This window comes from Fringilla coelebs (genome assembly GCF_963513975.1).
Source record: "Fringilla coelebs genome assembly, chromosome: 1".
NCBI classification, from domain to species: Eukaryota; Metazoa; Chordata; class Aves; order Passeriformes; family Fringillidae; genus Fringilla; species Fringilla coelebs.
In genome coordinates, this window is record NC_140028.1 from 7,277,079 (window position 1) to 7,299,830 (window position 22,752).

Here is a 22,752-nt window from a genome sequence, read left to right on the forward strand (position 1 = left end):
GTTTTAAGGGTTACACATCCTCTGCCTCTGACGAAAGCGACCTCAATTAGTCAAGTCAGAAAGTCTTTAAAAGCTTTGTGTTTATTGCTTCCAGCACGGAGCGAGGTGGTCATTAACGTACCAAAATTCTCATAAAAATTCCAAAGTTGCACTAGTGAAAAAATGCTCAACAAGGTGAAAACTAGTCACATCTTTTTCCAGAAAATTCATTAGCTATTTTAAACCATTTTTAAACAAAAGTATTTTGATTTAATGTGGCACTCAAGCAGATCCATACCATTTGGATATTTTAAACAGCATTTATATCTACTGTGAGTATATAGAGAGATACATTTAGGTTTAAACCATTTTGTTTTAAAAGAAGTTGCACAATGTTTAATATGAGCCTTTTATGCTGATCACTGTTAAACACTTCTCCCTGTTTACTACTATTTATGAAGTTTTATTATAAGATAAAGCATAAAATTAATCTCACACACACTGATTTTCTTTCAAAAGTTTATTTAGTATCAAGCAAGGGTAAAACTTTGCTTAACACTACAGAACATTTCAAGACTTGAGTTACAAAATACCACATTATTCGCATTTGTAGTTTGCTTCCCTTTTTACGCATGTTTGCAAAGAGAAAATCTAGCAAATGGCTGAAAATAAAAGCTAAAAACTAAATTGTTGAAAACCTTTAAAATAAAAGGTTACACTTATGTTAAAAAGAATGGACTAACGTATTTAGTAAACCTATTTTTTGTTTAACACTAGTTAATCAAAGGTTATTTTTTTGATCACCTATTTTTTCAAACACAGTTTGGAAATAACAAAGTTCCTTGTTTTACATATCTTTCTGTCCAGGTTGTTCTTTCAACAAAATGTTTAAAGTTCAGTCCATCCATTCAGAATTTTATGCACTTTGAGTTAATAAAAAGGGATTGTTCATAGAAAAAATTACTTTGAACAGTATACAGGACTGGTGGAGATTGGATATTTCACAACATCAGACAGTACAATCAGTATCTGGCATATGGCTGGTCTCTGTAGACTCCTTTTGTTGTCCTTGCAGAAGGTGTCTTGTGTCGTGAGTTGGTCCATTCTTCTTGCCCTACAAGGGAAAGAAAATATGGTCAGAGCCCTTCCAACATTCTCAGATGCTGAATGTAAGTTTTCTGATCTGTGAATGAAACAGCCACATTCTGTTGACAGAAACCAAGGTGCACAAGTCTAACGCTTGAAACAAGAAATCTGGGTACAGCACATCTGAGCTATCCCACAGTGATTTCTCAGCACACAGGAGCAGGGAACATGAGAGGCTAATGGCCAAAATATTTACAGCTGTGGAAATTCAGCTGGACCTGCTTGTTGCAAATGCACAGAAATGTCAGCTCCTGTAGCAGACAAACCAATAATTGCAATGGGATGAAATGAATGGAAGGTATGAATTATGTATAAGGAAATAAGCTGCCCTCAGAAATAAGTTTCTCTGCATCAGTGCCAATTTAGGCCTAATTCAAACATGCAAACCAAGCCCCTAGTATCACTAGAGTATCACTACAAACACCTGTGGCTTTTAACGTGCTCGGGCCAATATTCCATTTCTCTGGAGGTAAACATCCACCTCCTCTAATATTCTAGAAATAGGAGGGCAGATTTAAAAAAAAATATTAAAAGGACAAGTAATATTGGTTGTTTGAATTTTGGCTATAAAGTAAGCTTGTAAAAAAAAAAAGCTTGTGCTGTATTTAATGATTCATACTTTTAATGCTAATAAATATTTTTAAAAAGTAGGAAAAATTATTATCTTAAATGAGAGTAAGACCTACTATGCCAGGCAGTTGCAAAATGCAGAGTATAAGGAAACAGTACTTAGGTACACTTCAGTGATGTAAACAATCAGAGTACTATGTCACATATGAGAGAACAAAAATAAAAAAGCAGCACTAAAGAAAATCCCCAAAAGAAAACACACATTAAAGCAGTGTGTCTCCATACTTATTTTTGCTGAAGTGCCCTGCCCTAAATAGACAGGTGCTCCAGTGAACCCAATGCAATCCAGAAACTAAAGGCAGAATCCAAATGTAAGTTAGAATAAACACAGACATCACTTTACCTTAAAAAAAAAAAAAAAGAAAAAGAACTCAAAGAACTCCTGCAATTTGAATGCTGAGGTAACTTGCTCTGACATGAGATATCTGAAATTAGATGACAAGGATCCCATATGTCAAGGATTCAGTTTCACAATCCCTTTGTAGAAGCCTCATCCTAACTACTTTTTAATAATGTAGGTGGTAGGTGGCTGCCTGCAGAGTCCAGGCTATAAATCAGACCCAGGTGGTCAGGACATTTGCCTAGGAGGTAAAAGGAACAAGTTCAAATTTGGTGTAAGGCTGAATGAATTAAACTTTCACCTCAGGCGATTTCCAGGGGCATCTGGTAACAACCTCTTGTGCTTCTTCATCACACAGAAAGCAAGATTTACATTAAAAAAGAAAAAGACCCTGAGCCTAATAGTACTGGCAGCTGACTGAGAGGTAGGAATTAAAAATATCCTAGCTTTTAAACACTGCTGCAAGAACTGATGAAATTAAAAGAGAAGTCTTGGTTACAGCTTCAAGGGAATACTTGCTCTTTCTCAAGCCCTTGAACAAATCAGCAGGGTAAAGAGTTATCTTACTGTTTCTCAGTTTTCATTTTGGTGCTGTTTAGGGCTCTGAATCTTAAAAACACTGATATTCTTCCTACATCCTCTGGATTGTCATCTCAGTTTCTCAAAGGAAAAGTTGAGATACCACCTGGGAATCTGAATTTTCTCCAAGCCAGCACTAGACAACTACCTGCTCACTAGGCAGTGTTATTTATTTTGAGGCATCTAATGTTCTTTACATATAGTGAAGATGGTTATTAATATCTAACTCTGATTTTAAGGGATATACTTGAGAAATAAAGTGTGTAACTATTTATATGTGCAAAAATTACGGTGGCAGCAACCCATAATCATTCTTCAAGGTATTCAGAGTCTTTCTTTCAACATGAATAAATACATCACTTAATATTCTGAGTGGCTGCGCTTTGATAAATAGAAAACCATTTTTAAATGCAAAAGAAATGAAAAATCCATATTTTCAACCTTAAATATTGCAATCAATATCTTTCCCCATCAGTCTATCTACATTAAGCAGTTTCATACATTTTTTCCCCCATCAATTTTGCATTACTGAAATAGTCTTAGAAATATCAGGTTTATAATGGCAAACAGTTTATTTTAATGCTGAAATAATGACTTAAGCTACATATCTATCAACACCTGAAAGTGCTGGGGGACAGAGGAATTTCAAGTGACCTCTTCTTTTGATGAACTTTCTCCTTAAGAAAAGAATTAGTTTAAGCAAATATGCTGGGCAAACTACTGCATTAGGTGCATTTATCACAACTTAGTATAGGTCATTTTAGTTTCAAGCAGGAAGCACTTCCACATGGAGTTAAAGAAATAGACCTTGGAAAATTTCAAGTAGAGCCCCAAAGTCATTGAAGCATTCCTTACTCAGAATCACATTTTTACACAGGTTACTAACAACCCTCAAATGTTTGAGATTTGAGAGACCTCAATTGTATTTCTCTGATCTCTAGCCAGGGACTTAACATTTATCACTTAATCGAAAGTGCCTTTTAAAATGCTTTATGCTTCTAACCCGTAACAGATTTCTTTAATTAAACCTGTCACTATCACACCTGTATATTAAAAAAAAAAAAGAAAAAAATGTGATCTTTACAACTGGCATATGTTTTTTTTGCTTTTTTATGCATTGTTTTGTCTCGATACAGAGTAACCCCCTGCCCTCATATCTATTAGCTACCTAAAGTGCTTCCCTAACCTTTACATAATGACTCCCTGCTTGATTTCCCAGGACTGATGCATGAAAATGAATTAAAACAAAAGGACCATACAAGGCTAAACCACACTCAATTAGGCTCTAATTCAGCTGGGAGCTTCAGCAGATTCCTACCTTGTACCAAGTCTCAATGCAAGCTGCGCCACACCACAAGCATTTGCTCTTGGCAGCCAAAAGTTCCTGGAAAGAGGTCCTCCACCCCCATTTTTTTTCTTCAAATCTTATTGAATGTGACATGAAAAGGCAGCATGCATCACGATTTAAGTTTTATTTTCTCGACATCTTTGGTTTTAGTTTCCCATGACTGCTTTAGCTAACACACCATAGAGGGCATTTTTCTCCATAAGCACATGAGGAGCTCTGTGACATCTCAGAAATCCCTGAGCAGCCATTGCCTGCTGCAGGACTGAGCCTTGCCTCACCAAAATTGTCCTTTCATTATGATTTTTTTCCCCCCAAGATCTGCTGCTGCATGATTGAACTGATAAAGGCACTCACCGTAGGAGTCATAGGCGTCTTCACTCAGTCCGTGGCCATAGTCGTAGTAATCTGCTCCACTGCAGGGCAGGAGGGGCATGGAGAGAGCAGGAAAGAAAACATGAGAAGAAATCATTACACATTCTACCTCTGAAAAGAGAACTCAAAGGATATAGCACATGCCCTAAGAAAGGTAAGTATCCATGTGGCAGTGACAACTGAGGTCCTGCTTGTTTATTGATTAGAAGCTATATTTAATTTAATTCAGGACTTCTTTTTCCATCACTTGGCTACTCATCCACATTGTAAATATGGATGTGGGAATTTTCCATTTAAAATTATAGCTGTGAAAGTTAAAGATCTTACAAGTGTTAATGAAAAAAAAATGGAGATGTAAGTAATGAACCAATTAATTCATCTTATAAATTCCTTGTCATCATTTACTAATATTTTGCTTTTACAACTTCAAATTCATTGATAAGAATGCAATAAAAGGCAAATATTTGGTGATTGGAAGGTTATACAGCTGCTGTGAGTGTACAAGTTCCAGTGTCTTCAAAACAAGACAGCAGAACACAAAGTTAAAGGCTATCATTTTAACAGGAAGAAATGACAACAGGAACTACGTTAAAAGATGAAATCTGTACTTGCTAGGATTCAGAAGTGTGGATGAATACCATAATCATGGCCTAAAACAGTCCTCCCTTTCATAAGGGTTTTTATATTTGCATTAAGACCCCTGAATGGAAACTGAAGAACAGCCCTTATTACACACCACTCCATTATGCTTTTGTATTTCATCCAAGTCTACCTAAGTGTAGTCTAACACAGTTTGTAGGATATGAAAAGAAGTGCCAAAATAGTTCTTTTCCTTTTCTTTCTAACCACAGCCAGACTCAGAGCTGACAATATTTGGAAAATACTCTATGAAATGATGCTGCCAGATCAGAAGACTCTTAAACTTTTTATTTCCCTTAATGGATTTATTCTGCAAGGAAAGACCTTTTCATAGAATCACCTCCTGAGTGAGAAGGAAATCACTAATATATGATCACTAGCAAGTAATTACTGATATTGACAAAATGTTCCTAACATTAGATTGATTGCTAACAAAATAAACACCAGAGTGAAAATAAACAATTTATAGCCTTAACATGAATTAGCAGGTAAAGCATTTATATAAAACAAACAACACATCACAATTACTTCTGAACTGAAAAAAGACTTTGTTGTGCTTGAGTTGTTTGTGTTTATTTTTGGTTTCTTTTTTTTTTTTTCCCTTAAACTAAACATTTTAAACTCCTCAAAATAACCAGCACAGAAAAAAAACTAGTTTTGGTACGTGCAAATGCATATCTAAAAAGCCTGGGTGAGTGCTTTTCATTGCTGGTATAATGCTTCCTAAGCAAAAACTTAACCAACTGAACTTTGAAGATCCACAAAGAACTAACCCTACAAAACCTTTTCTCTATAGTTTCTCAGGTGATGAGGATCCCAGAATAAAGGTAAAGTTTGAATGAGAAGTATTTTTTTTCCCTGCAGCAGTCAGTAATAAAAGTCTTTATTCTGAAAATGAACTGAAAACTGACATTCACTATCCCTCCACATTGAACTTATTTATTTTAAGACTGTGATCTAGTTTAGAAGTCTAAAGCAGCTGAGCTCCATCCCTGTATCTGTCAATCCTGTCAGAATGACTTTGTGGAGTCTCATTTCATAGATCTAATACATCTATTAAACAAAAAAATGACTCACTTCACAGCACACAAACTGCAAAACAAATAAACATCAGAAAGGAAGGAACCTTTCACTTATACTGAAAGTATATATACAACTCATCTTTATTAACAGATGAACCCTTCAAAATTAATAATCTGTTTGAAAAGTACAAGGTACAATGGGAAGGAAACTTGCCCAGTGCAATTCAGTACTCCCTGCTCAACTTCATTCATGTTCTGTGAAGAATGCCAACATTCTCCAGTCAGCTCTGTGTTAAACAAACCCAAAGCTTCAGAAGAGAAAACCTCAAGACCCAAAGAAAAGGGTACATAGGGTACATACAGGTGGTTGTAAGGAGGTCTGGGTGGGGAAAAACAAGAAAAAAAAATTAAAAAATTAAAAAATTATTTGGTTAAGAGTCTGAATATTCCATGGTGCTCACAACCAAGACTGACACTAATGGGCTTTTTTGAGTTTTTTTAGGATTACAGAAAATTCTAATGCTGTGTATGAACCCACAGCTTATAGAATTGTATTTTGTTTCAAAGCAACTGCCTGCAAAAAGCAGGCTTATTCAAAGCACCCTGAAGCAATACTAAACTTCTAAATTGTGCATTTTAACTCATTAACTGAGATAACTGAGATTGTTGAGGTCATTTCTGCTGCAAAGACTTCAGTAGCTACATTAAATAATTCTTCCTGTGGACAGAAGATATGATATACATTTTTGCTTTAAAATCATCCTTTACATTTAGACTCTGTTATATATATTCTCTGACACCTTAGCAGTCTGACTGAAGAATATTAAGCTTTTTATTTCCCTTAATGGACTTATACTGCAAGGAAAGGCCTTTTCACAGAATCACAGGAAGGCTTGGGTTGGAAGGGACCACAAACATCACCTAATTCCATTGGCAGGGACACCTTCCACTAACCAGGTAGCTCAGATTGCTCCTCTTCATTTTGTCTCATAGAAATGTAAAAAGAAAATAAAAATCCACAAACTCAGGTAATTTTCTTCTTTATCTCATGTGACGACCTCTTTTCACAAAACAAAGGAGAAAACATCACATGGATTCTTCCCTTTTGAACCCAACAAAATTAGTCATGGACTCTGCTTGGAGTTCTTTTGTTTTCACATGTGAATTGTTTTCATGAAATCACTTTCTTTATTTTTCCTCATCTTCTATGCATCTACTTCTTTAGATAAATAATTGGATTACATGCTGTATCCGGCTCTGTTGTCAAGCAACTTCCTAATAATCAAGTAAATGGTACAAGTGCAATTAACACTGCAGTATCAGCTGTGATTCAGATCTTTTGTACACACAGACCTTTTGCTTATATCCCCTCTTTTTAGCTTCTTTTGTATTCCCATTCCAGCATAATGGCTTTGGGCTGACAAGAGAGAAGACAGTGATGGCAAACAGAAATTGCTTTGATTTTCCATGTCAGCATAAAAACTTGAAGCCACTTAATGCTACGGAAGGATTAGAAAACAACAATGAATTTAAGTATGTTGTTTCTAATTGCTGAGGGCTGGGCAGTAATCCTACAATGTTCAGAGGATGTGTGAAATGAGGCTTAAATAGTGTAAGTAAGGCCAGGGGAAGAGCCTGTTTTCTGTGTTAAGAGAAAAAGCTTCAGACAGAAAGGAGCAAGCTCAGATCCTAGCACAGCAGCACTGATGAAACAGAAATGCTTCTCTATGGCTTTATTTAGTAAACTAGAGGACTGGGAAGCTTCCTGCCATTTCCCTAGAATTACTGTGAGAAGTATCTTAAAATACTTTAATTTAGAGGTATTCAGCATAAGCCTTCAAAGGCCCTATGAAAAATGACCTCAATTTCTCAGGCCTTTCTACCAAGCTGATTTGTTTCTGAAAATATCTTGATGAACCATAATAGAACAAATGTTTACAAAAACCAAATAGGAATAACTGCTCTCAACATGATGGTGAAGTCTTAAGGAATTTTACCTTTTATACTTCATTAACCATTAGGTTATTCTGCCTAGGGACACTGGAATATTCTCCTAGGACAGATATCAGCAGTAGTTTCAACCCACCTCTCATGGGTCCCTCAGCACAAGACAGACATTGAGGCATCAGAGTGTGTCCAGAGAAGGACAGCAGAGCTGGGAAGGGTCTGGAAAGCCAGTCCTGTGAGGGGCAGCTGAGGGAGATGGGTGTGTTTAGCCATAAGCCTGGAGAAAAGGAGGCTCAGGGGAGAGCCTGAGCCTTATTGCTCCTGAAAAGAAAGATATTGTTCCCTGGGGGAGGTGGGTCTCTTCTCCCAGGCAACTCGAGACAGGATGAGAGGAAATGGCCTCAAAATGTCCCTCAAGGGGAGACTCAGGTTGGACATCAGATAGAATTTCTGCACTGAAAAGGTGGTCAGGCATTGGGATGAACTGTTGAGGGAGGTGGTGGAGCCACCATCCCAGGAAGTGTTCAAGAAATGTCTGGGTGTGGCTCTGAGTGCTGTGGTTTAGTTGACATGATGGTGTTTGGTCAAAAATTGGACTCGTCTTGGGAGATCTTTTCCAACCTTAATGATCCTGTGATTCTGTATCAGAAGAGGTCACTAGGCTATTTTTGGGAAAAGCCTAAAACAGGCACATCAACCACACAGTCCAAGTGTACTTCCAGAAATGCACAAAGGTAGTAAAAATATATTGCACTTAATTAATGTGATTGCCACAGCTCGTTACATTTGATACAAGCTTCTTTTAGAATGGCCATTATGATATTTCTGTGTTTGAAACAGAAGCAGTGAGGCAGGGAGCCTGCTTGCTAAGGGAAGATTAAAAGGTCTCTGACTGAAAGCTCCTAGTTTACTGGAAAATCCCAGACTTAAGCACTGACAAGCCTGGTATAAGCACCAAGTGATCTGAAACTTTCTTTGGCTTCTGATGAAAAACAGCCTTGGCCAACAGTTCAGCTTCCAGTAATGCTTATTAGGGAAAACTGACCAAAATGTTGGCTTTTTCACATGAGTATCAAAAGTAATTTTGATCCCTTTAGGCAGAAACCAGGGCAGTTTCAGAGAGTGACAACAAAAGCCTTGCAAACACCAAGGTTTTCTTTTGTGCCAAGGGAAGCTCCAACAAGCACCATCCTTTGTGCTTCCACCCAGAGCTGCACAGAACAATAAAATAGAAAAAGCAAATGAGGATCTCTCTAGCAACTGTTCTTATATGATAGACCCTGACTGATATGATCACATCTGAAAAAAACTCTTCCATAAGGATATGATCACATCTGAAGAAAACTCTTTCCATCATTCCTGTCAGATCTTCATGCTCAGCAACTTCTGATAGCAAAAAGCATCTGTCAACAGCAAACAGGAAGAGCATCCAAGAAAACAATCACTGCAGTGAAGCTTCTCATAACTCTGTAATGTCTCAAACATTGGGGAGATGTTCTCAATGCTTCTGTGGATCACTAGAACACCCTATTATGGAACCCAGCTTACAGCGAGACAGCAGAAATCCAGAGTATCAAGAGGGGTCCCACATCTCTGCTTGCACCTTGTAGATAAATTTTTAGTTATTCCTCAGTTCTGCTGCTACTTAGTAGTACATATTTTTATCCTTGCAGGTCAGTTTATATCTGTCAAAGAGATAATGATCTCAGAAAACAACTGAGACCCCTACATGAATGCTTTATAAAATACAGGAAAATGACACAATTTTCCCTGAATTATAGCCTATTGTACTCTCAAATGGCTCATACAAACAGCAGATCTGTTACCTGAAACCCTAAAAGGTGACCAGAGTGCCCTCTCTATGATCCCATTAGCTTTTACTATTTAGGAATTACTTTTTATGGCAGAAATGAAAAATGTCACTTTTGAATAGTGAAATGTCCTCAGAGGCATCTGCATTCTGGTGCTACTATCAGGCACAGATCTATTAGGTATTTCTAGCAGAACTCTACACAGTTGCCTAGAGCAGTTTTACCACCTGAAATGTCCACTTATTGCTGTCTCAACTCAATTAGTCTTTCCAGGCTACATTCTCATGTGCCAGCTCTCAAGAGAGGAAAGGAAAATGCCAATTAAAAGGTGACTAAAGCACATGGTACAAATAAGATTTCTCAGTAAGAGCAGCAGCCGGAGCTACAGCTTTACCTTGGAACTATGAATAGAACAAAGCAACCAAACATCTCTGAACATGAGAAACCCTACTAATGTCAAAAAATCACAACATTAAATAAGAAAGTACGGGCAGAAAAACTAAAACCTCAGGTTGCATAAATTCAGCATTTTGGTTTGGCTGGTGAATTAGTACCAAGCCCCAGACACCCAACACCTCATCTGTCTACTTGGCAAAGCAGGTTGTGAACTGCTACCATAGGAAGCTAAACTTGAACTCTTTAACTATCCAGGTGTGTACCAATCATCTTTCAGCTGCTAAATGGAGAAAAAAGACATGACAACATTAACATCAGAAAAAAAGATGTTTTCTTCCCTCTCTCTCTCTAAAAAGACAAATTACTCTGGGCAGTGGAAGCGGCCCAGCAAAGAGCTGAGAGATATCAGCCAAAACTTCCTTAGACTATTCACTGCAATACTGGAAAGATCTGGGGTATTATTCCAGGTAATTCTTAGTCACCCCCAAGTTCTGCATATGTTGTTGTCAGAGATCCAAAATGATGACACTTGTCACTGGAGTACAAAACTGGAGTACAAGACAACACTGCCTCTAACAAACACACTGTCCTCAAAAAGGGGACAGGTGGTTTGTCACCATTCCATCAGCACAAATACTGCTCCAGAAGATACACATCATATCATCTTATACTTTTAATTTACTGAAGGAACAGTACAACTTTCAACACCTTTCTAAAAATTGGGGCCTTACAAGTTAAAATTGAAGAACATTTGAGAGAAAAGCTATCATTCCATCCTGGTTTTATGTAATTCAAAAATAATGAAAGTGCCATCAAGGAATACATTTGGTAAAAGAAAGTTCAGGTTTATTTGTTTTCAGGGCTGCATAATCATAAGCTTTACCATGTTCAAGATCTTTCCAGTACTTCCCTAATATCCTTTGCACCAGCAGGGTCCAAACCTTGCCTCTCCAAGTACAGCAAGGCAGGACTCACCCTCCTAAGGACAATTCAATCCATTTAAGTGCAAGGACTCATTACTTGGCCACATGTGAGCTCCACTACTTCTATCCATACTCATATTTCAGGTTCTTTACATACAGCACTCATGACACAATTACACCAAGATAAATGTGGTTGTGATGGTTAGTAAGACATTATTTTTCATCATCTATACCTGAACTATATCAAAATCGTGCTTAAAAGCACAATTTACAGCCCTCAATACTTCTACTGAAATAAAATGCAAGGACCAACAATTAAGACCATTATAAAGTTTTCCTGCAACCATCTCCATCTTTAGTTGCCCAATTAAGTAGGTATTTCCTTAGCAACAGAAAGAAGGAAGATTCTTCTTCCCTTGAAAAGCAAACTGAGTACAACAGGGTACTCAGAGAGAAAACTGCAACTTTCAATTACTGCTACTAAGCAGCCAAAGTGTGTTGACTGTCAACCAGCAAAACAGTGTCAAATCTTCATCTACAAAAACATGTTCTGTGACAAAAATATGTTCTGAGCTGATGCAGCCTGATTCCTCATTCAGCTAATAGGCACTGGCCTCCAAGTGTGAGTTTCTAGGGAAGCTCCTTCTTCACCCCACACCAGGAAAAAAAGAAAGTCTTCCTTATATATATCTATCTATATATCTGTATGTCATTCTCTAGTCTGCAAATGTAAATTTAAGATGTCCTTTCTAATCTGGAGAGAATATGTAGTCTCTTTTCCTCATGTTTGTATCCCTTAATCAAACTGCTGGAAAGTTAATTATAATGTGAGATGTTTGAGAAGTCCTTTCTAAATGAATAACTTTAATTTGTAAGATTGATTATCCATGTTCTGTCTCCAAAGCCCATATATCCAGCACATTTCTACAGCATCCTGCTGATGTCTGGCAACTGGGTATTCTCCCTTTTTCTTTGTTACCTCCAAGCTTAAAGAACCTTATTTTTAAAACAAACTATAATTAATTCAAAGCCTTCCTGTAATTAAGATTTTTTTTAACTACGACTGATTCCACTAAGTTACACTAACAGGTACAACACAGCACTTCAAGTTCAAAAGTATTCCCTGTAAATTATTTTTTTTCCTATTTTGGATTTGGAAGATCCACTTTGACCTTTACCTTCGTCATGTTTTCACTTCTATAATCAGTCAAGGAAAAAAATTCAAAATGCTACTGACTACTAATCCTCTTTAATTGTATGGTAGAATTCAACCACCAAGTTTAAGATGCTGCAAAATCACCAAAGTAAAATTAAACCAGTCATGCAAAATTAATATAGTTTTATTAAATAATGACTTTTCTGGATTCCTAAATACTTGTAATTTGATGTTACTGGGTTTTTTTTTTACTACTATAGCACTTGCATATTAGTTTTTCTAGCAGTTTTCTAAATTTATTTTCAAATGCATTTTTACTTGTTTCCTAAATAAGGAGGCACAGACACATTTAAATTTAATAGCAAAATCAGGAAGAAAACCAAATGAATTTGATTTGTTTTATAATTAGTACAGATGAAGACTAATCCTAAAATTTATTAAACAGTGAAGCCATCTACCAATATCACCATGAGGATTCAAAAAACCTTTTCCAGTTTTATGAGTGCACCATGAGGTATGCTTGTGTTTTTTCCATCACTACAGCTGAATCATCTTAGTCATATTTCTTTTTACTGCCATTTCAGAGTAGATTTCTGTAAATCAATTTAAGAAAATACACTAGATTCACAATTAAAACTATCTTTGCTACTGAGGCACTTCTGAATAGTTTACCTTGTCACATCTTAACATGTAATTAAAAGGAAAACATCTATCTAAACCTGAAAAAATAGATCTGAAAACTGCAGTAAATAATCCCTTTCAATAATGTAAGAGCAAAAATTAAGCAGGAAACTACATGCCAGGATTTTCATTCAAAAGCTACATTAGCTTATTTATGCTAATGCTTTAAGGCTTTATTTTACAGAATTATAACCTCCAGTACACTCTGGTACATACCAGGTGTTCATAAACAACAGCAACACAAAATGCCAACCCTTTGCACAATCCCCAGAAATCAAACTCCTGCAGACTGATTTGATTTATAAGTCAAAGCATGAAATACAAACAGCTACAAGCATTAAAATGGAGAGAATTACATCTTGGAAAACTACAGTAACAGACACTCATTTGCATATAATGCATATTTATACATCCTGGAAATGCATGATTGCTGACAAACTCAACAATGTAAATTTAAAACACTGAGCATCACAAACAAACTGTTAGCAATTAACTCTCAAATACCAATAGCAACATCTCCATAAGCCAATTTCAAATCCATATGCTCAGCTCTTCATGAAAATCTTCCTATTAAACAGGATTGTCATCATCTTTTGTATGACTACTAAGCATAGTTTCAAAAAACACCTGAAAATTTGAGCTCCTAGTGGGAAATGAGGAGGGTATTTCCAAGAGTTACATACCAGGAATCAGCTTCTCTTGTAAGTAAAATGCCTCTGGAATAATATAAAAAGCAGTACTTAGAGATTTGAAGGATTTTAGCAAACCAATTTAGATGTATTCTTCAAGCATCAGTTGAACAACGGCCACTGCTGGATTTCAAAGTGTTTTTCTAAATCCTTTTCAACACAGCATCCAGTTTCTCCCTCCATTGTTGGGTAACTACCATAAGCTACCAAACACAAAATTCCTCAAACCTTTCACACCACAGGGTTTTTGTGCATAGTCTTCCCTATTACAGAGAAATTTTCTGTCTTGAATCAGTCACTTTTGAAATAAATGGTAAATAAGGTAATGGATGATAAATAGGCTCAGGGGGAACCTTATCACTCCCTACGACTTCCTGAAAGGAGGCTGTGGAAAGGTCATCTGCTGTGTGAGAAATACTGGATATTGGGAAAAATTCCTTCACTGAAAGGGTGGTCAGGCACTGAAACAGGCTGCCCAAGAAACAGTGAAAATCTGAAAAGTATGGATGTGGCACATGGGACATGGTTTGGTGGTGAACATGGTGGTGCTGGGTTGACAATTTTATTTGATCTTGGAGGTCTTTTCCAACCTGAACAATTATATAATTCATAACACCATGTTTTTAACATGCCTAGGACTTACCATAGGGGCAGTTATGTTTTTATGCATTTAAGTAAAATTTGCAGTGTGTAGTTCTTACTTCCCAACACATCAGCAATAAACACGGAATGATTTAGTGGCACTGAATAAATTTAGGTATACAAAAAAGAATTTGCCAGTTCCCTCAGCTCAGATTAGGTTGACTGTCTGGCTCCAAGGCTCACAAGCAACTTGCAGGGATTTGAATTTATCACATTTTGGTATGATTGGAAGTGATAGCAATTATTGTTAGATATGCACACAGAGCAGTTGAGAAACACTATTTAAGTCAATGGTGAAATGGCTGATGTGGAAACCACAGAACAATGCAGAAAACTGTAAACAAATCCAGCAATTTCTCCAAGTCCAAATTTTCAGGTTTTTATGTGTGTGTTTAGATTAAATTTTGCAACAGAGTGAAGGTGAGATCACCTCGACTGAAGATCTAAAATACTTTTAAAATTATGAATTATAATTAAACACAAAATGACATTGCTACGAAAGTGATTCATTCCTGTCCCTCACCAGACACTGGCATACAGGTACACGGAGTGTTCCTCTTATAGTTTAGGCTCCTGATCTCTGTTGTAGGCTGAAAATAAATCTAGAAAAACCTTTTCTTTTTTTCCTAGGAAAAGTATCCCATTTTAAATGCTAGCACACAAGCCTAAAGAAGTTCTTTGAAACTTCTGAGTGCCTGAAGCAGACAGATGGAGTTTGTCCACATTCTTATTTGCACTACAGTAACTGTATTAGCCATCCTCTCAATAGTAAACCTAAAAGCACACAGTAAACCCTCTCATGCTACTGGAGACGTAAGAAACCCAGCCCCCCTTTCTCAGCAACCTTGCCACATAATCTGGATTTCAGCACCAAACCTCATTCCCTGGCATGTTAACTCTCTGCAGCATCTGTCACTGCTATGAATGGTTGATCATAAGTACCTCTGTAGTCATCTCAATGCCATTAAGCAGATGGCAGCGCTAAATCCAAATGATGTAGTACATCTCCCTGGTGGACTTTGTTTCCATACACCACCATTATTCTACAATTCCTCAGTGATAAATCTTATGTATTCTAGAGAACATTAAACAGTGAGCTGACAGAGACAATTGATTTATTAGCATCCATTTCCCTTCGCCTCGCATTTCCTTATTGTCCTCGCAAACACTTGTGCAGATCATGTACGGAGTCACTAAGGGACCAGAAGCACTTTGGCTCAATTTGAAGCCTGTTTCAGAGATTTAAAATAACTAGGTTTTTCCATGCTGAAAATGTTTAAACTACAGTTTTAAATGAAGATCCAACTAAATCCTCTTGATTCCTCCACAATACTATTAGCTGAATTTTCATAAGAAAATTGTTTTAGCATTAACACCAGGCCATTAAAGCACCCCCAACTTTCTGAAATAAATCCAAATAAATAATTACAATTCTAGGCAGGCTTGAGAAGTCCTTTAAGAGTGACCTAAGTTGTGTAAGCATGCATACATACTGGTGACAAGACTACATGTGTCTGACATAGGCAAATATGAGCACCAGGAGTCATGAGTTTGGCTTTCACAACTCTAATTCATATTTTACCATAAGATCCTGACAAGGCTTTTGGCACACAACTGTACACGTGAAATTAATAAATATGTATGTAGGAGAAATTTTATTAAGGAATTCCTGACCACATAACATGCCCTTGACTGCATATCATGTAACCCTAAAACCTCCCTGCATATTGGGGCATGAAGTGATAGGAGAAGAGGATATGGCTTTAAACTAAAAGAGGAGAGATTTAGATTAGATATTATAAAGAAATTCTTTAGTGTGAGGGTGGTGAGGCACTGGCAGAGGCTGGCTGGAGAATTTGGGAATGCTCCATCCCTAGAAGTGTTCAAGACCAGGTTGGATGGAGCTTGGAGCACCCTGGTCTACTGGAAGTTTTTCCTGCCCATGGCAGAGTGTTGGAACTAAAAGATCTTTGAGGTCCTTTCCGACCCAAACTATTCTATGATTCTATGAAGAATTTGCTATTCTATGATTTTCAGAAAGTGCATTTTTTTTAAAAAACTTAGATCATTTTGGTTTTTTATAACAAGACTAAACAATCCAGTTTATTAAACATCCCAGTTTATACAATCCCTCTGCAAAAAACTATACATGTAATTTAATCTTCTAAAAACCAATTAGATATCTAGTAAAGCACTGTACAGCTTCAAGGGATGTTTTAAGCCTTTTCCACCATAAAAAATAATTCTGTTAAAGGACATCCTGAAGCTCTATTTGGGGCTTTGTTCCATGAACAAGCAACAGTGGATAATAAAATGCTCTAAAGGAAAACAACATTTTTTTATAGGATTACAGGGCATTAAGATAGATAACTCAAAATTCTCATATTTCTCTCTCTTGTTAGTGCTGGGGCAGGTTTTAACTCAAACTTCAGCTTGCCAGGCCCAAGGAAGCATTCACACAATGTCAAATAAATACCATTAAACTTCTAACTGCTCATGATTTGGTGTCAGCAAGAAGCTGGTACGTAGATTGGAATACTTTATTTGCAGAACAAACAAAGTCTCAACAACCTTAATGCGCACAGAAATACAGTTTCCTATTCTTCTTATCTAAACATGTTACCATCCTAATCCAACTCAGATTTGGCCATTTATGGGAAATACACTTGAAATTTCCAGATTAAAAGAGCAATAAAGGAGAGTCACACTGTGCGGTGCTGAAGATTGAATTTGGAGAATGCACTCCTGTGCACTCACAGCAAAAGATTTGCTGTCATGCAACCTCTTAGAGATCTCCAAAATTTCTAAAGATATTTTAGACTCTATTGCAAGTTTCTATCTTTAACAGAGTAATCACTAAATAAGCCAAATATTTAAAACAAAAATGAAAATTTTCGCTGTTTCTGTCATATCAAATATCATCATTGTACACTTGCGAGCACTAAGCCCTGCTCCTGCACTCAGACTTAGTCATGTACTAAAAACTACTGCAAGTAATTTAATGAGACAACTCATTTTCAGTTTACTACCTAATTCTCAGATTTCCTCTTTAATACACAGTACCACTGATATCACAGTATTTCTAGAGGAATCAATATCAGAAGAAATACTGGAAATACTGTTACTTCAAGTTGACTATTTTCAACTTAGAAAAAGAAAGAGTAAATTATTTCCACATGCTGGTCACCAAATTATGCTTTTTAAATATATCACTGGTCTCCCTGTGTAAATGCAGTTTCTTTCAATTTTTTATGAGGGCAAAAAAATCAAGAATAATTAAAGCTAAACTATGAAAGCAACGCATTTTGCCCTGATTTCCTTCATAGAAAGGGCATTGTAATGCTCCTAAATATGGTAAGTTACAGAATTAAATATGGTGGTTACAGAATTATATTTTGCAATATGGCCTACTACTTGATATTCAGATTAAAGATAGGAATCCTGCTCTAGGTAGCTCAGATGGCTGTTTATAGTTATTATTTTTTGCCTGCCAATACCATCCTAAAAATCTTTCTGCCAAGCTAGAAAATAAGTGTTGATATCCTGTGAGAAAAGTTCAAGTGAAAAATTTGTTTTCTTTTTTCACAGAGCACTAAATAAAATTAGGGGAAAAATGCCAAATAATCATTAAGAAGGTAAAAAATTCATTAAAATCTAGCTATATATATATATATATATATAGTGAAACTAAAGGTTAAAATACAAAATAAAGCAATCATTTTATGACATATCTCCTTCTAGACAGCTAAGCATGTGCAAATGTATCTAAGAATATTATACATATTCTTATGTATTAATCCTTTAAAAGAGCAATTTCATTCCTGGGGAGATTTGCTTTTTTTCTAATTTTAGTTCAAAGGAAGAAAATCTCAGTGGAAACTTTCTTAATATGGCAAAAAAAAATCAAATCCAAGTAATGTTTAATCTTGCATCAGGCAAATGACTTTGTAATGAAGTCCAAATGTTTGTGTGCAATAAACCCATTTACCTACAGCACAAGCAAGAATGCAGAACAGAATTGCCAACAGAAATGTTGAGGACTACTTTGGCAATTGTCTTTTGGGGAAAAAATTCCATTACCAGCAACTATTCTCAAAATGTAACACTCTACACAGTCTCATATTTTGAAGTTTCTACACTGCAGATTTCTTAAGCCATATTTTTATCAAGCTTAGAGTCTGTAGGAACCAAGTATCAGACACAAAGGTAATGTCATTATTCTAGTTCTCAACAATAAGGACACTTGAATTTCCCACTATGCTTTTTACAATGATTAAGTTGTTGAGCACAGAAAAATATTCATTTACACAACAAAACTGAAGTGAGACAACACTACAGAAGAGCAGATGCCAGGTGTAAACAGCTTTGTTCTCAACTTTGCTGTGAACAATTCTGTACTATTTCAGATAAAGCTGCATTGTAAATCTCACATATTTAGCAGAAGGTAAAATAAATCTGCATCAAATACACTTTTCAGTTGAATTCACTACAAGAGATTTATCAACAGGAACCTCAGTAACCCTACCTCAGAGGCAAGTCATAACTTTGCCATAGAATTTCAGGACATTGTCAAAGACATTAAAACATCTACTATTGAGCAAGTTATGAATGCTTGGTCTGAGGAAAAAAGAATGAAAATAAATTACAGCTCAGTAAAAGGCAGATAGAAGTTCTGTTTCCAGAAGTGGAGATGATCATCCAAGCTGCTATATTTGTAATGAGATTTTTGCCATGAAGTTCAAACCACATAAAAGAAGTAGTTTTACTTCACAGCATGTTTCCCATCGTTGGGTCATATTGTTATTCATGGAGTTGCCAAATAATGACTCCTTTAGGAAAGCAAAATTAAAAAAAAAAAAATCAAAAGTGCTTAAAAATACTGCTGACAATGAAGTGGGAGAAGGAAAACAAATGACATGAGATTCAAATTTGTCACAAGGAGTCCCAGAAGAGTAAAGCAAACTGACAGGTGGATTTTTTCACAGTCAAATACAGGTAAAATACTCGAATATAACTTTGCAAAAGCAGTAAGATAATTTAATCAGTTGTGTTTCAGAAAATTTAATACCTTCTATAAAGTTGTTTTTTAGTCCTCCCCCCTCCTTACCCATTTGCCCCCTCTACAACAAATCTGAACTAAATTTCCCTGAATTTTCTGAACTTTTGAAAACTTTGATTAGGATTTGGCATCACTAAAACTATTACAAGTTCTCATTTCTGTTTCTTTTCAGCCTCTTAGAAATTTAACTTTTATACTTATGTGATATTAAAGACAAGTAACCTGGGGGTTATTTCTAAAATCCTCTCATAAAATTTTTACTGCTTAAGATGAAATTGAAAAACCCTAAGTAAAATTAACTGGCCAACCACAGAATTTTTCAAATGCAGTTACAGCTGATTTGGAGGCTTACCTTTGTGCTTGAGTGCTATAGCTGTTATCATAGGAATCATAGCTTTGTTCATCATAAGCAGCTCCATAGCCATCATCATACTCCTGAAAGGACACAAGAGATGCAATATTAACTTCAAGCACACTCCAGAAACAGAGCAGCAACCCAGCTGTACCTGGGAAAGACAGCACTCTCCTGAAATGTATGTATAAAATATGTACGCCATGAAGTGGCAAAATCTGAATATTGAGATTACTCCTACCTATAAATCTTAGACCATAATTTCCCTAAAGGTTTTTTAAGCTATTGGCAATGTGCTTTGGAAAGATTTTTTTTTAGTTAACACTGGCTTGTGCAGTACAAACATTTCATGTCTCCATGTTCTTGAGTTTGACTGAACTACTGATCTTCAAGAAAGCTCTGGGAATCATCTCAGGAATCAAAACATCTGAATAAATATTTTACAAGTGACTTAGGTAGCTGACTTATTTCTGGTCAATAAATTCAATTCTATGTTAATTTGGATAGGAAAGGACTTCCCTAGAGATAAGACTAGCAGGAATGATAATTTTACTACTCTGAATGCCCTCTGAACACTTCAACTTGTGAGCGTTTAGCACTGAACAAGAAACTATAAGTAAGGATTTCTTCTCTCCACATTAGTCACACTATTTAAGTATACAATGTAACACTCTTCTCAAAGCAGTGCTGTATTTGAAAATCAATTTGAAGAAACTACTAACCTCAGCCATATAGAAGTTTAAGATAAAAACAAGTGACAGTGATTATGTGTTTTCACAGAGAAGGATCAGCTATACAAATCTGAAGAACTGTCATCAATTTACTGTTTTGTCCAATTATACACCTAAGTGAGCTAAACACAGGAAAAGTAGAAAAGGCACACCTACTGCATTGATTCCTAGGATATCCTAATATCTAAATCCTGTCTCTATATGCCAAAGCCCTCAGTGGATATTGAGGAGTATGTTACCAGATGAAAAGGACCTAATGAGAAGACACTTTGAAGATGGAGAATCATCCTTCATATACATATGCATGTGTGTGTGTATGTGTATATGTATGTGTGAGTGTGTATATATATATATACATATAAATATATAAACGGTGTTTTCTGAATAAGTATGTATCCAGCACTAGCAATTAAAGGATAAATTCAGCATAAATCCTCATGAAAGAGCCAACATTTTCACAAATGGAATGTTTAAGCATCTTTCAGCAGCGACAGAAAACAAAACTAACAATCAGTATCAATCAATTTAGATAGGAATGACAAATGATGGATAGTCTAACTCTAGCAGAAAACATCTCCAATGATGGGAATCTGACAGCTTGCTATAGCAGAAGGCAGTGACATCCACAAAACAACTGACAGAAAACCTAATTTCCTATGAGTTTTTAGCAAGTTTTCCAGTCATTTGAAATCGCTTCTATGGAAAACAGGCAACCTGCCTATCAATAGGGCTTCACCACTGCTAGATCACTGCACATGATTGTTTCCCAGCAGTGATTAGGAGAAGGGTGTCTGTGAACATTTGCCAGCACAGTTGAGTGAGTTTATTTAGTGGTTTGGAAGAAGAAACTAGGATTCTTTCAACTGTCAGTTGCATGGGGATCCATGAATAAATAGTCACTCATAAAAGGAAATGCATTTTGTCTTTCAGTAATTCACTGCCCTGAAACTAAAAATTAAAACAGACTCTTAGGATTTTCTTGCCCATCAGATAAGGCTTTTCTTGATAAGCCACAGACTAAACCCCAGCCTCACTGCCTCCTGGCAGTTATTCCAAACAGGCATTTTATTACTTATTGATGCAATACACAGACATCTGTTAACAATACAGACCCTGACCAACAGCAGAAGCTGCCTGAGCCAATTTCTTTGCTCTGTTCCAGAACATTTACATGACATTTGGTCTCCTCTCATAGACTCTCCCAACTGTGAAATAGCCATCTCTAAAACTTCCAAATCTCTTCCACATCCCTTCCAAAGTTCAAACTGGGCACATCCAGCAGTGTCAACAAATAAAAGTGGAGGACTGAAATGAACCTTTTAATGTGTTAGGAAAGCTTTGCCCCTGAGGAATCATTAGAGACCTCCTGAGCAATCAGTCCTCTCATTCACATTTATGTTAACTATTTCACTGAAAAAATGGATCATGAGAGAAAGATGGTAAGAGACTGCTCTGAAGTTATGGTGTTTCTATGACTTCTTGAAAACAGAACAAAATGAATTTGAAAAGAGAAGATCCTTCATAAGGTGTTCAGCAGAACAAAAGGAAAATTTGGGGGAGGTCCATTCTGTTTCAGACTGAACTACTTTGTTTATTAGCACTTGTCTTCCAGAGAATTTTTCCCCAGGATTCATCACTGTTCACCACTCCATGTGTTAATAAGTTGGCAACTGCTGAAACTAAGCCCTGCATTATGATATTGTTGATGGTGGTTCTTAGAAGCCTTGTATGGAAAGATATCTGGTTTGTGGTTTATATGTGAGACTCCTGTCAGAATTAAAATTGTCAACCTGGGCTTTTGAGATTACTATAATCTACTTAAATAGATCTATTATCTTTCATTGATGTATTTCATAGACTCACAGAATGGTTTGGATTGGAAGGGAGGTTAATGATCATCTTGTTCCATCCCCTGCCATGGATAGGGACACCTTCCATGTGTCCTGACTAGACCAGGTTGCTCAGAGTCCTATCCAGCCTGGCCTTGAACACTTCCAGGGATGGGGCAGCCACAACTTCTCTGAGCAGTCTGCACCAGAGCCTCACCACCCTCACAGGAAAGAATTTTCCCCTAATATTTATAGTTACAAACCTCAAAGTTTACACTAAAAACAAGATAAATATGTGCAACAAGATCCAAAAATAAAATGGGTTTGCTCTCAATAGCTTGTTCTGTTAAGAAATAAGACATTAAAATTCAAAAATATGTGTTTGCTCTGCACAATTCCTTTGAAGTAGCAATTAGGCAGGAGCAGCTGAAATATGTTTCAGAGCTTTCCCTGAACTAGGTCTGACAGTATTTGCTCTTAG

The 22,752-nt window shown here is 36.4% G+C and overlaps 1 protein-coding gene across 1 annotated transcript in view; it reads right to left on the bottom strand.

The window, feature by feature from the left end:
- Positions 1-539: 539 nt before the first annotated feature.
- KHDRBS3 (KH RNA binding domain containing, signal transduction associated 3) overlaps positions 540-22,752 on the bottom strand; it is an 82,249-nt gene continuing 60,036 nt past the window's right edge. Inside the window, exons 7-9 of the mRNA XM_084209883.1 lie at positions 19,712-19,794; positions 4,377-4,435; positions 540-1,093 (exon numbers count right to left, since the gene is read on the bottom strand). Of these exons, the coding sequence (XP_084066009.1) occupies positions 1,002-1,093; positions 4,377-4,435; positions 19,712-19,794 (234 nt within the window). The 3' untranslated portion in view covers positions 540-1,001. The remainder of the gene's footprint in view (positions 1,094-4,376; positions 4,436-19,711; positions 19,795-22,752) is intronic.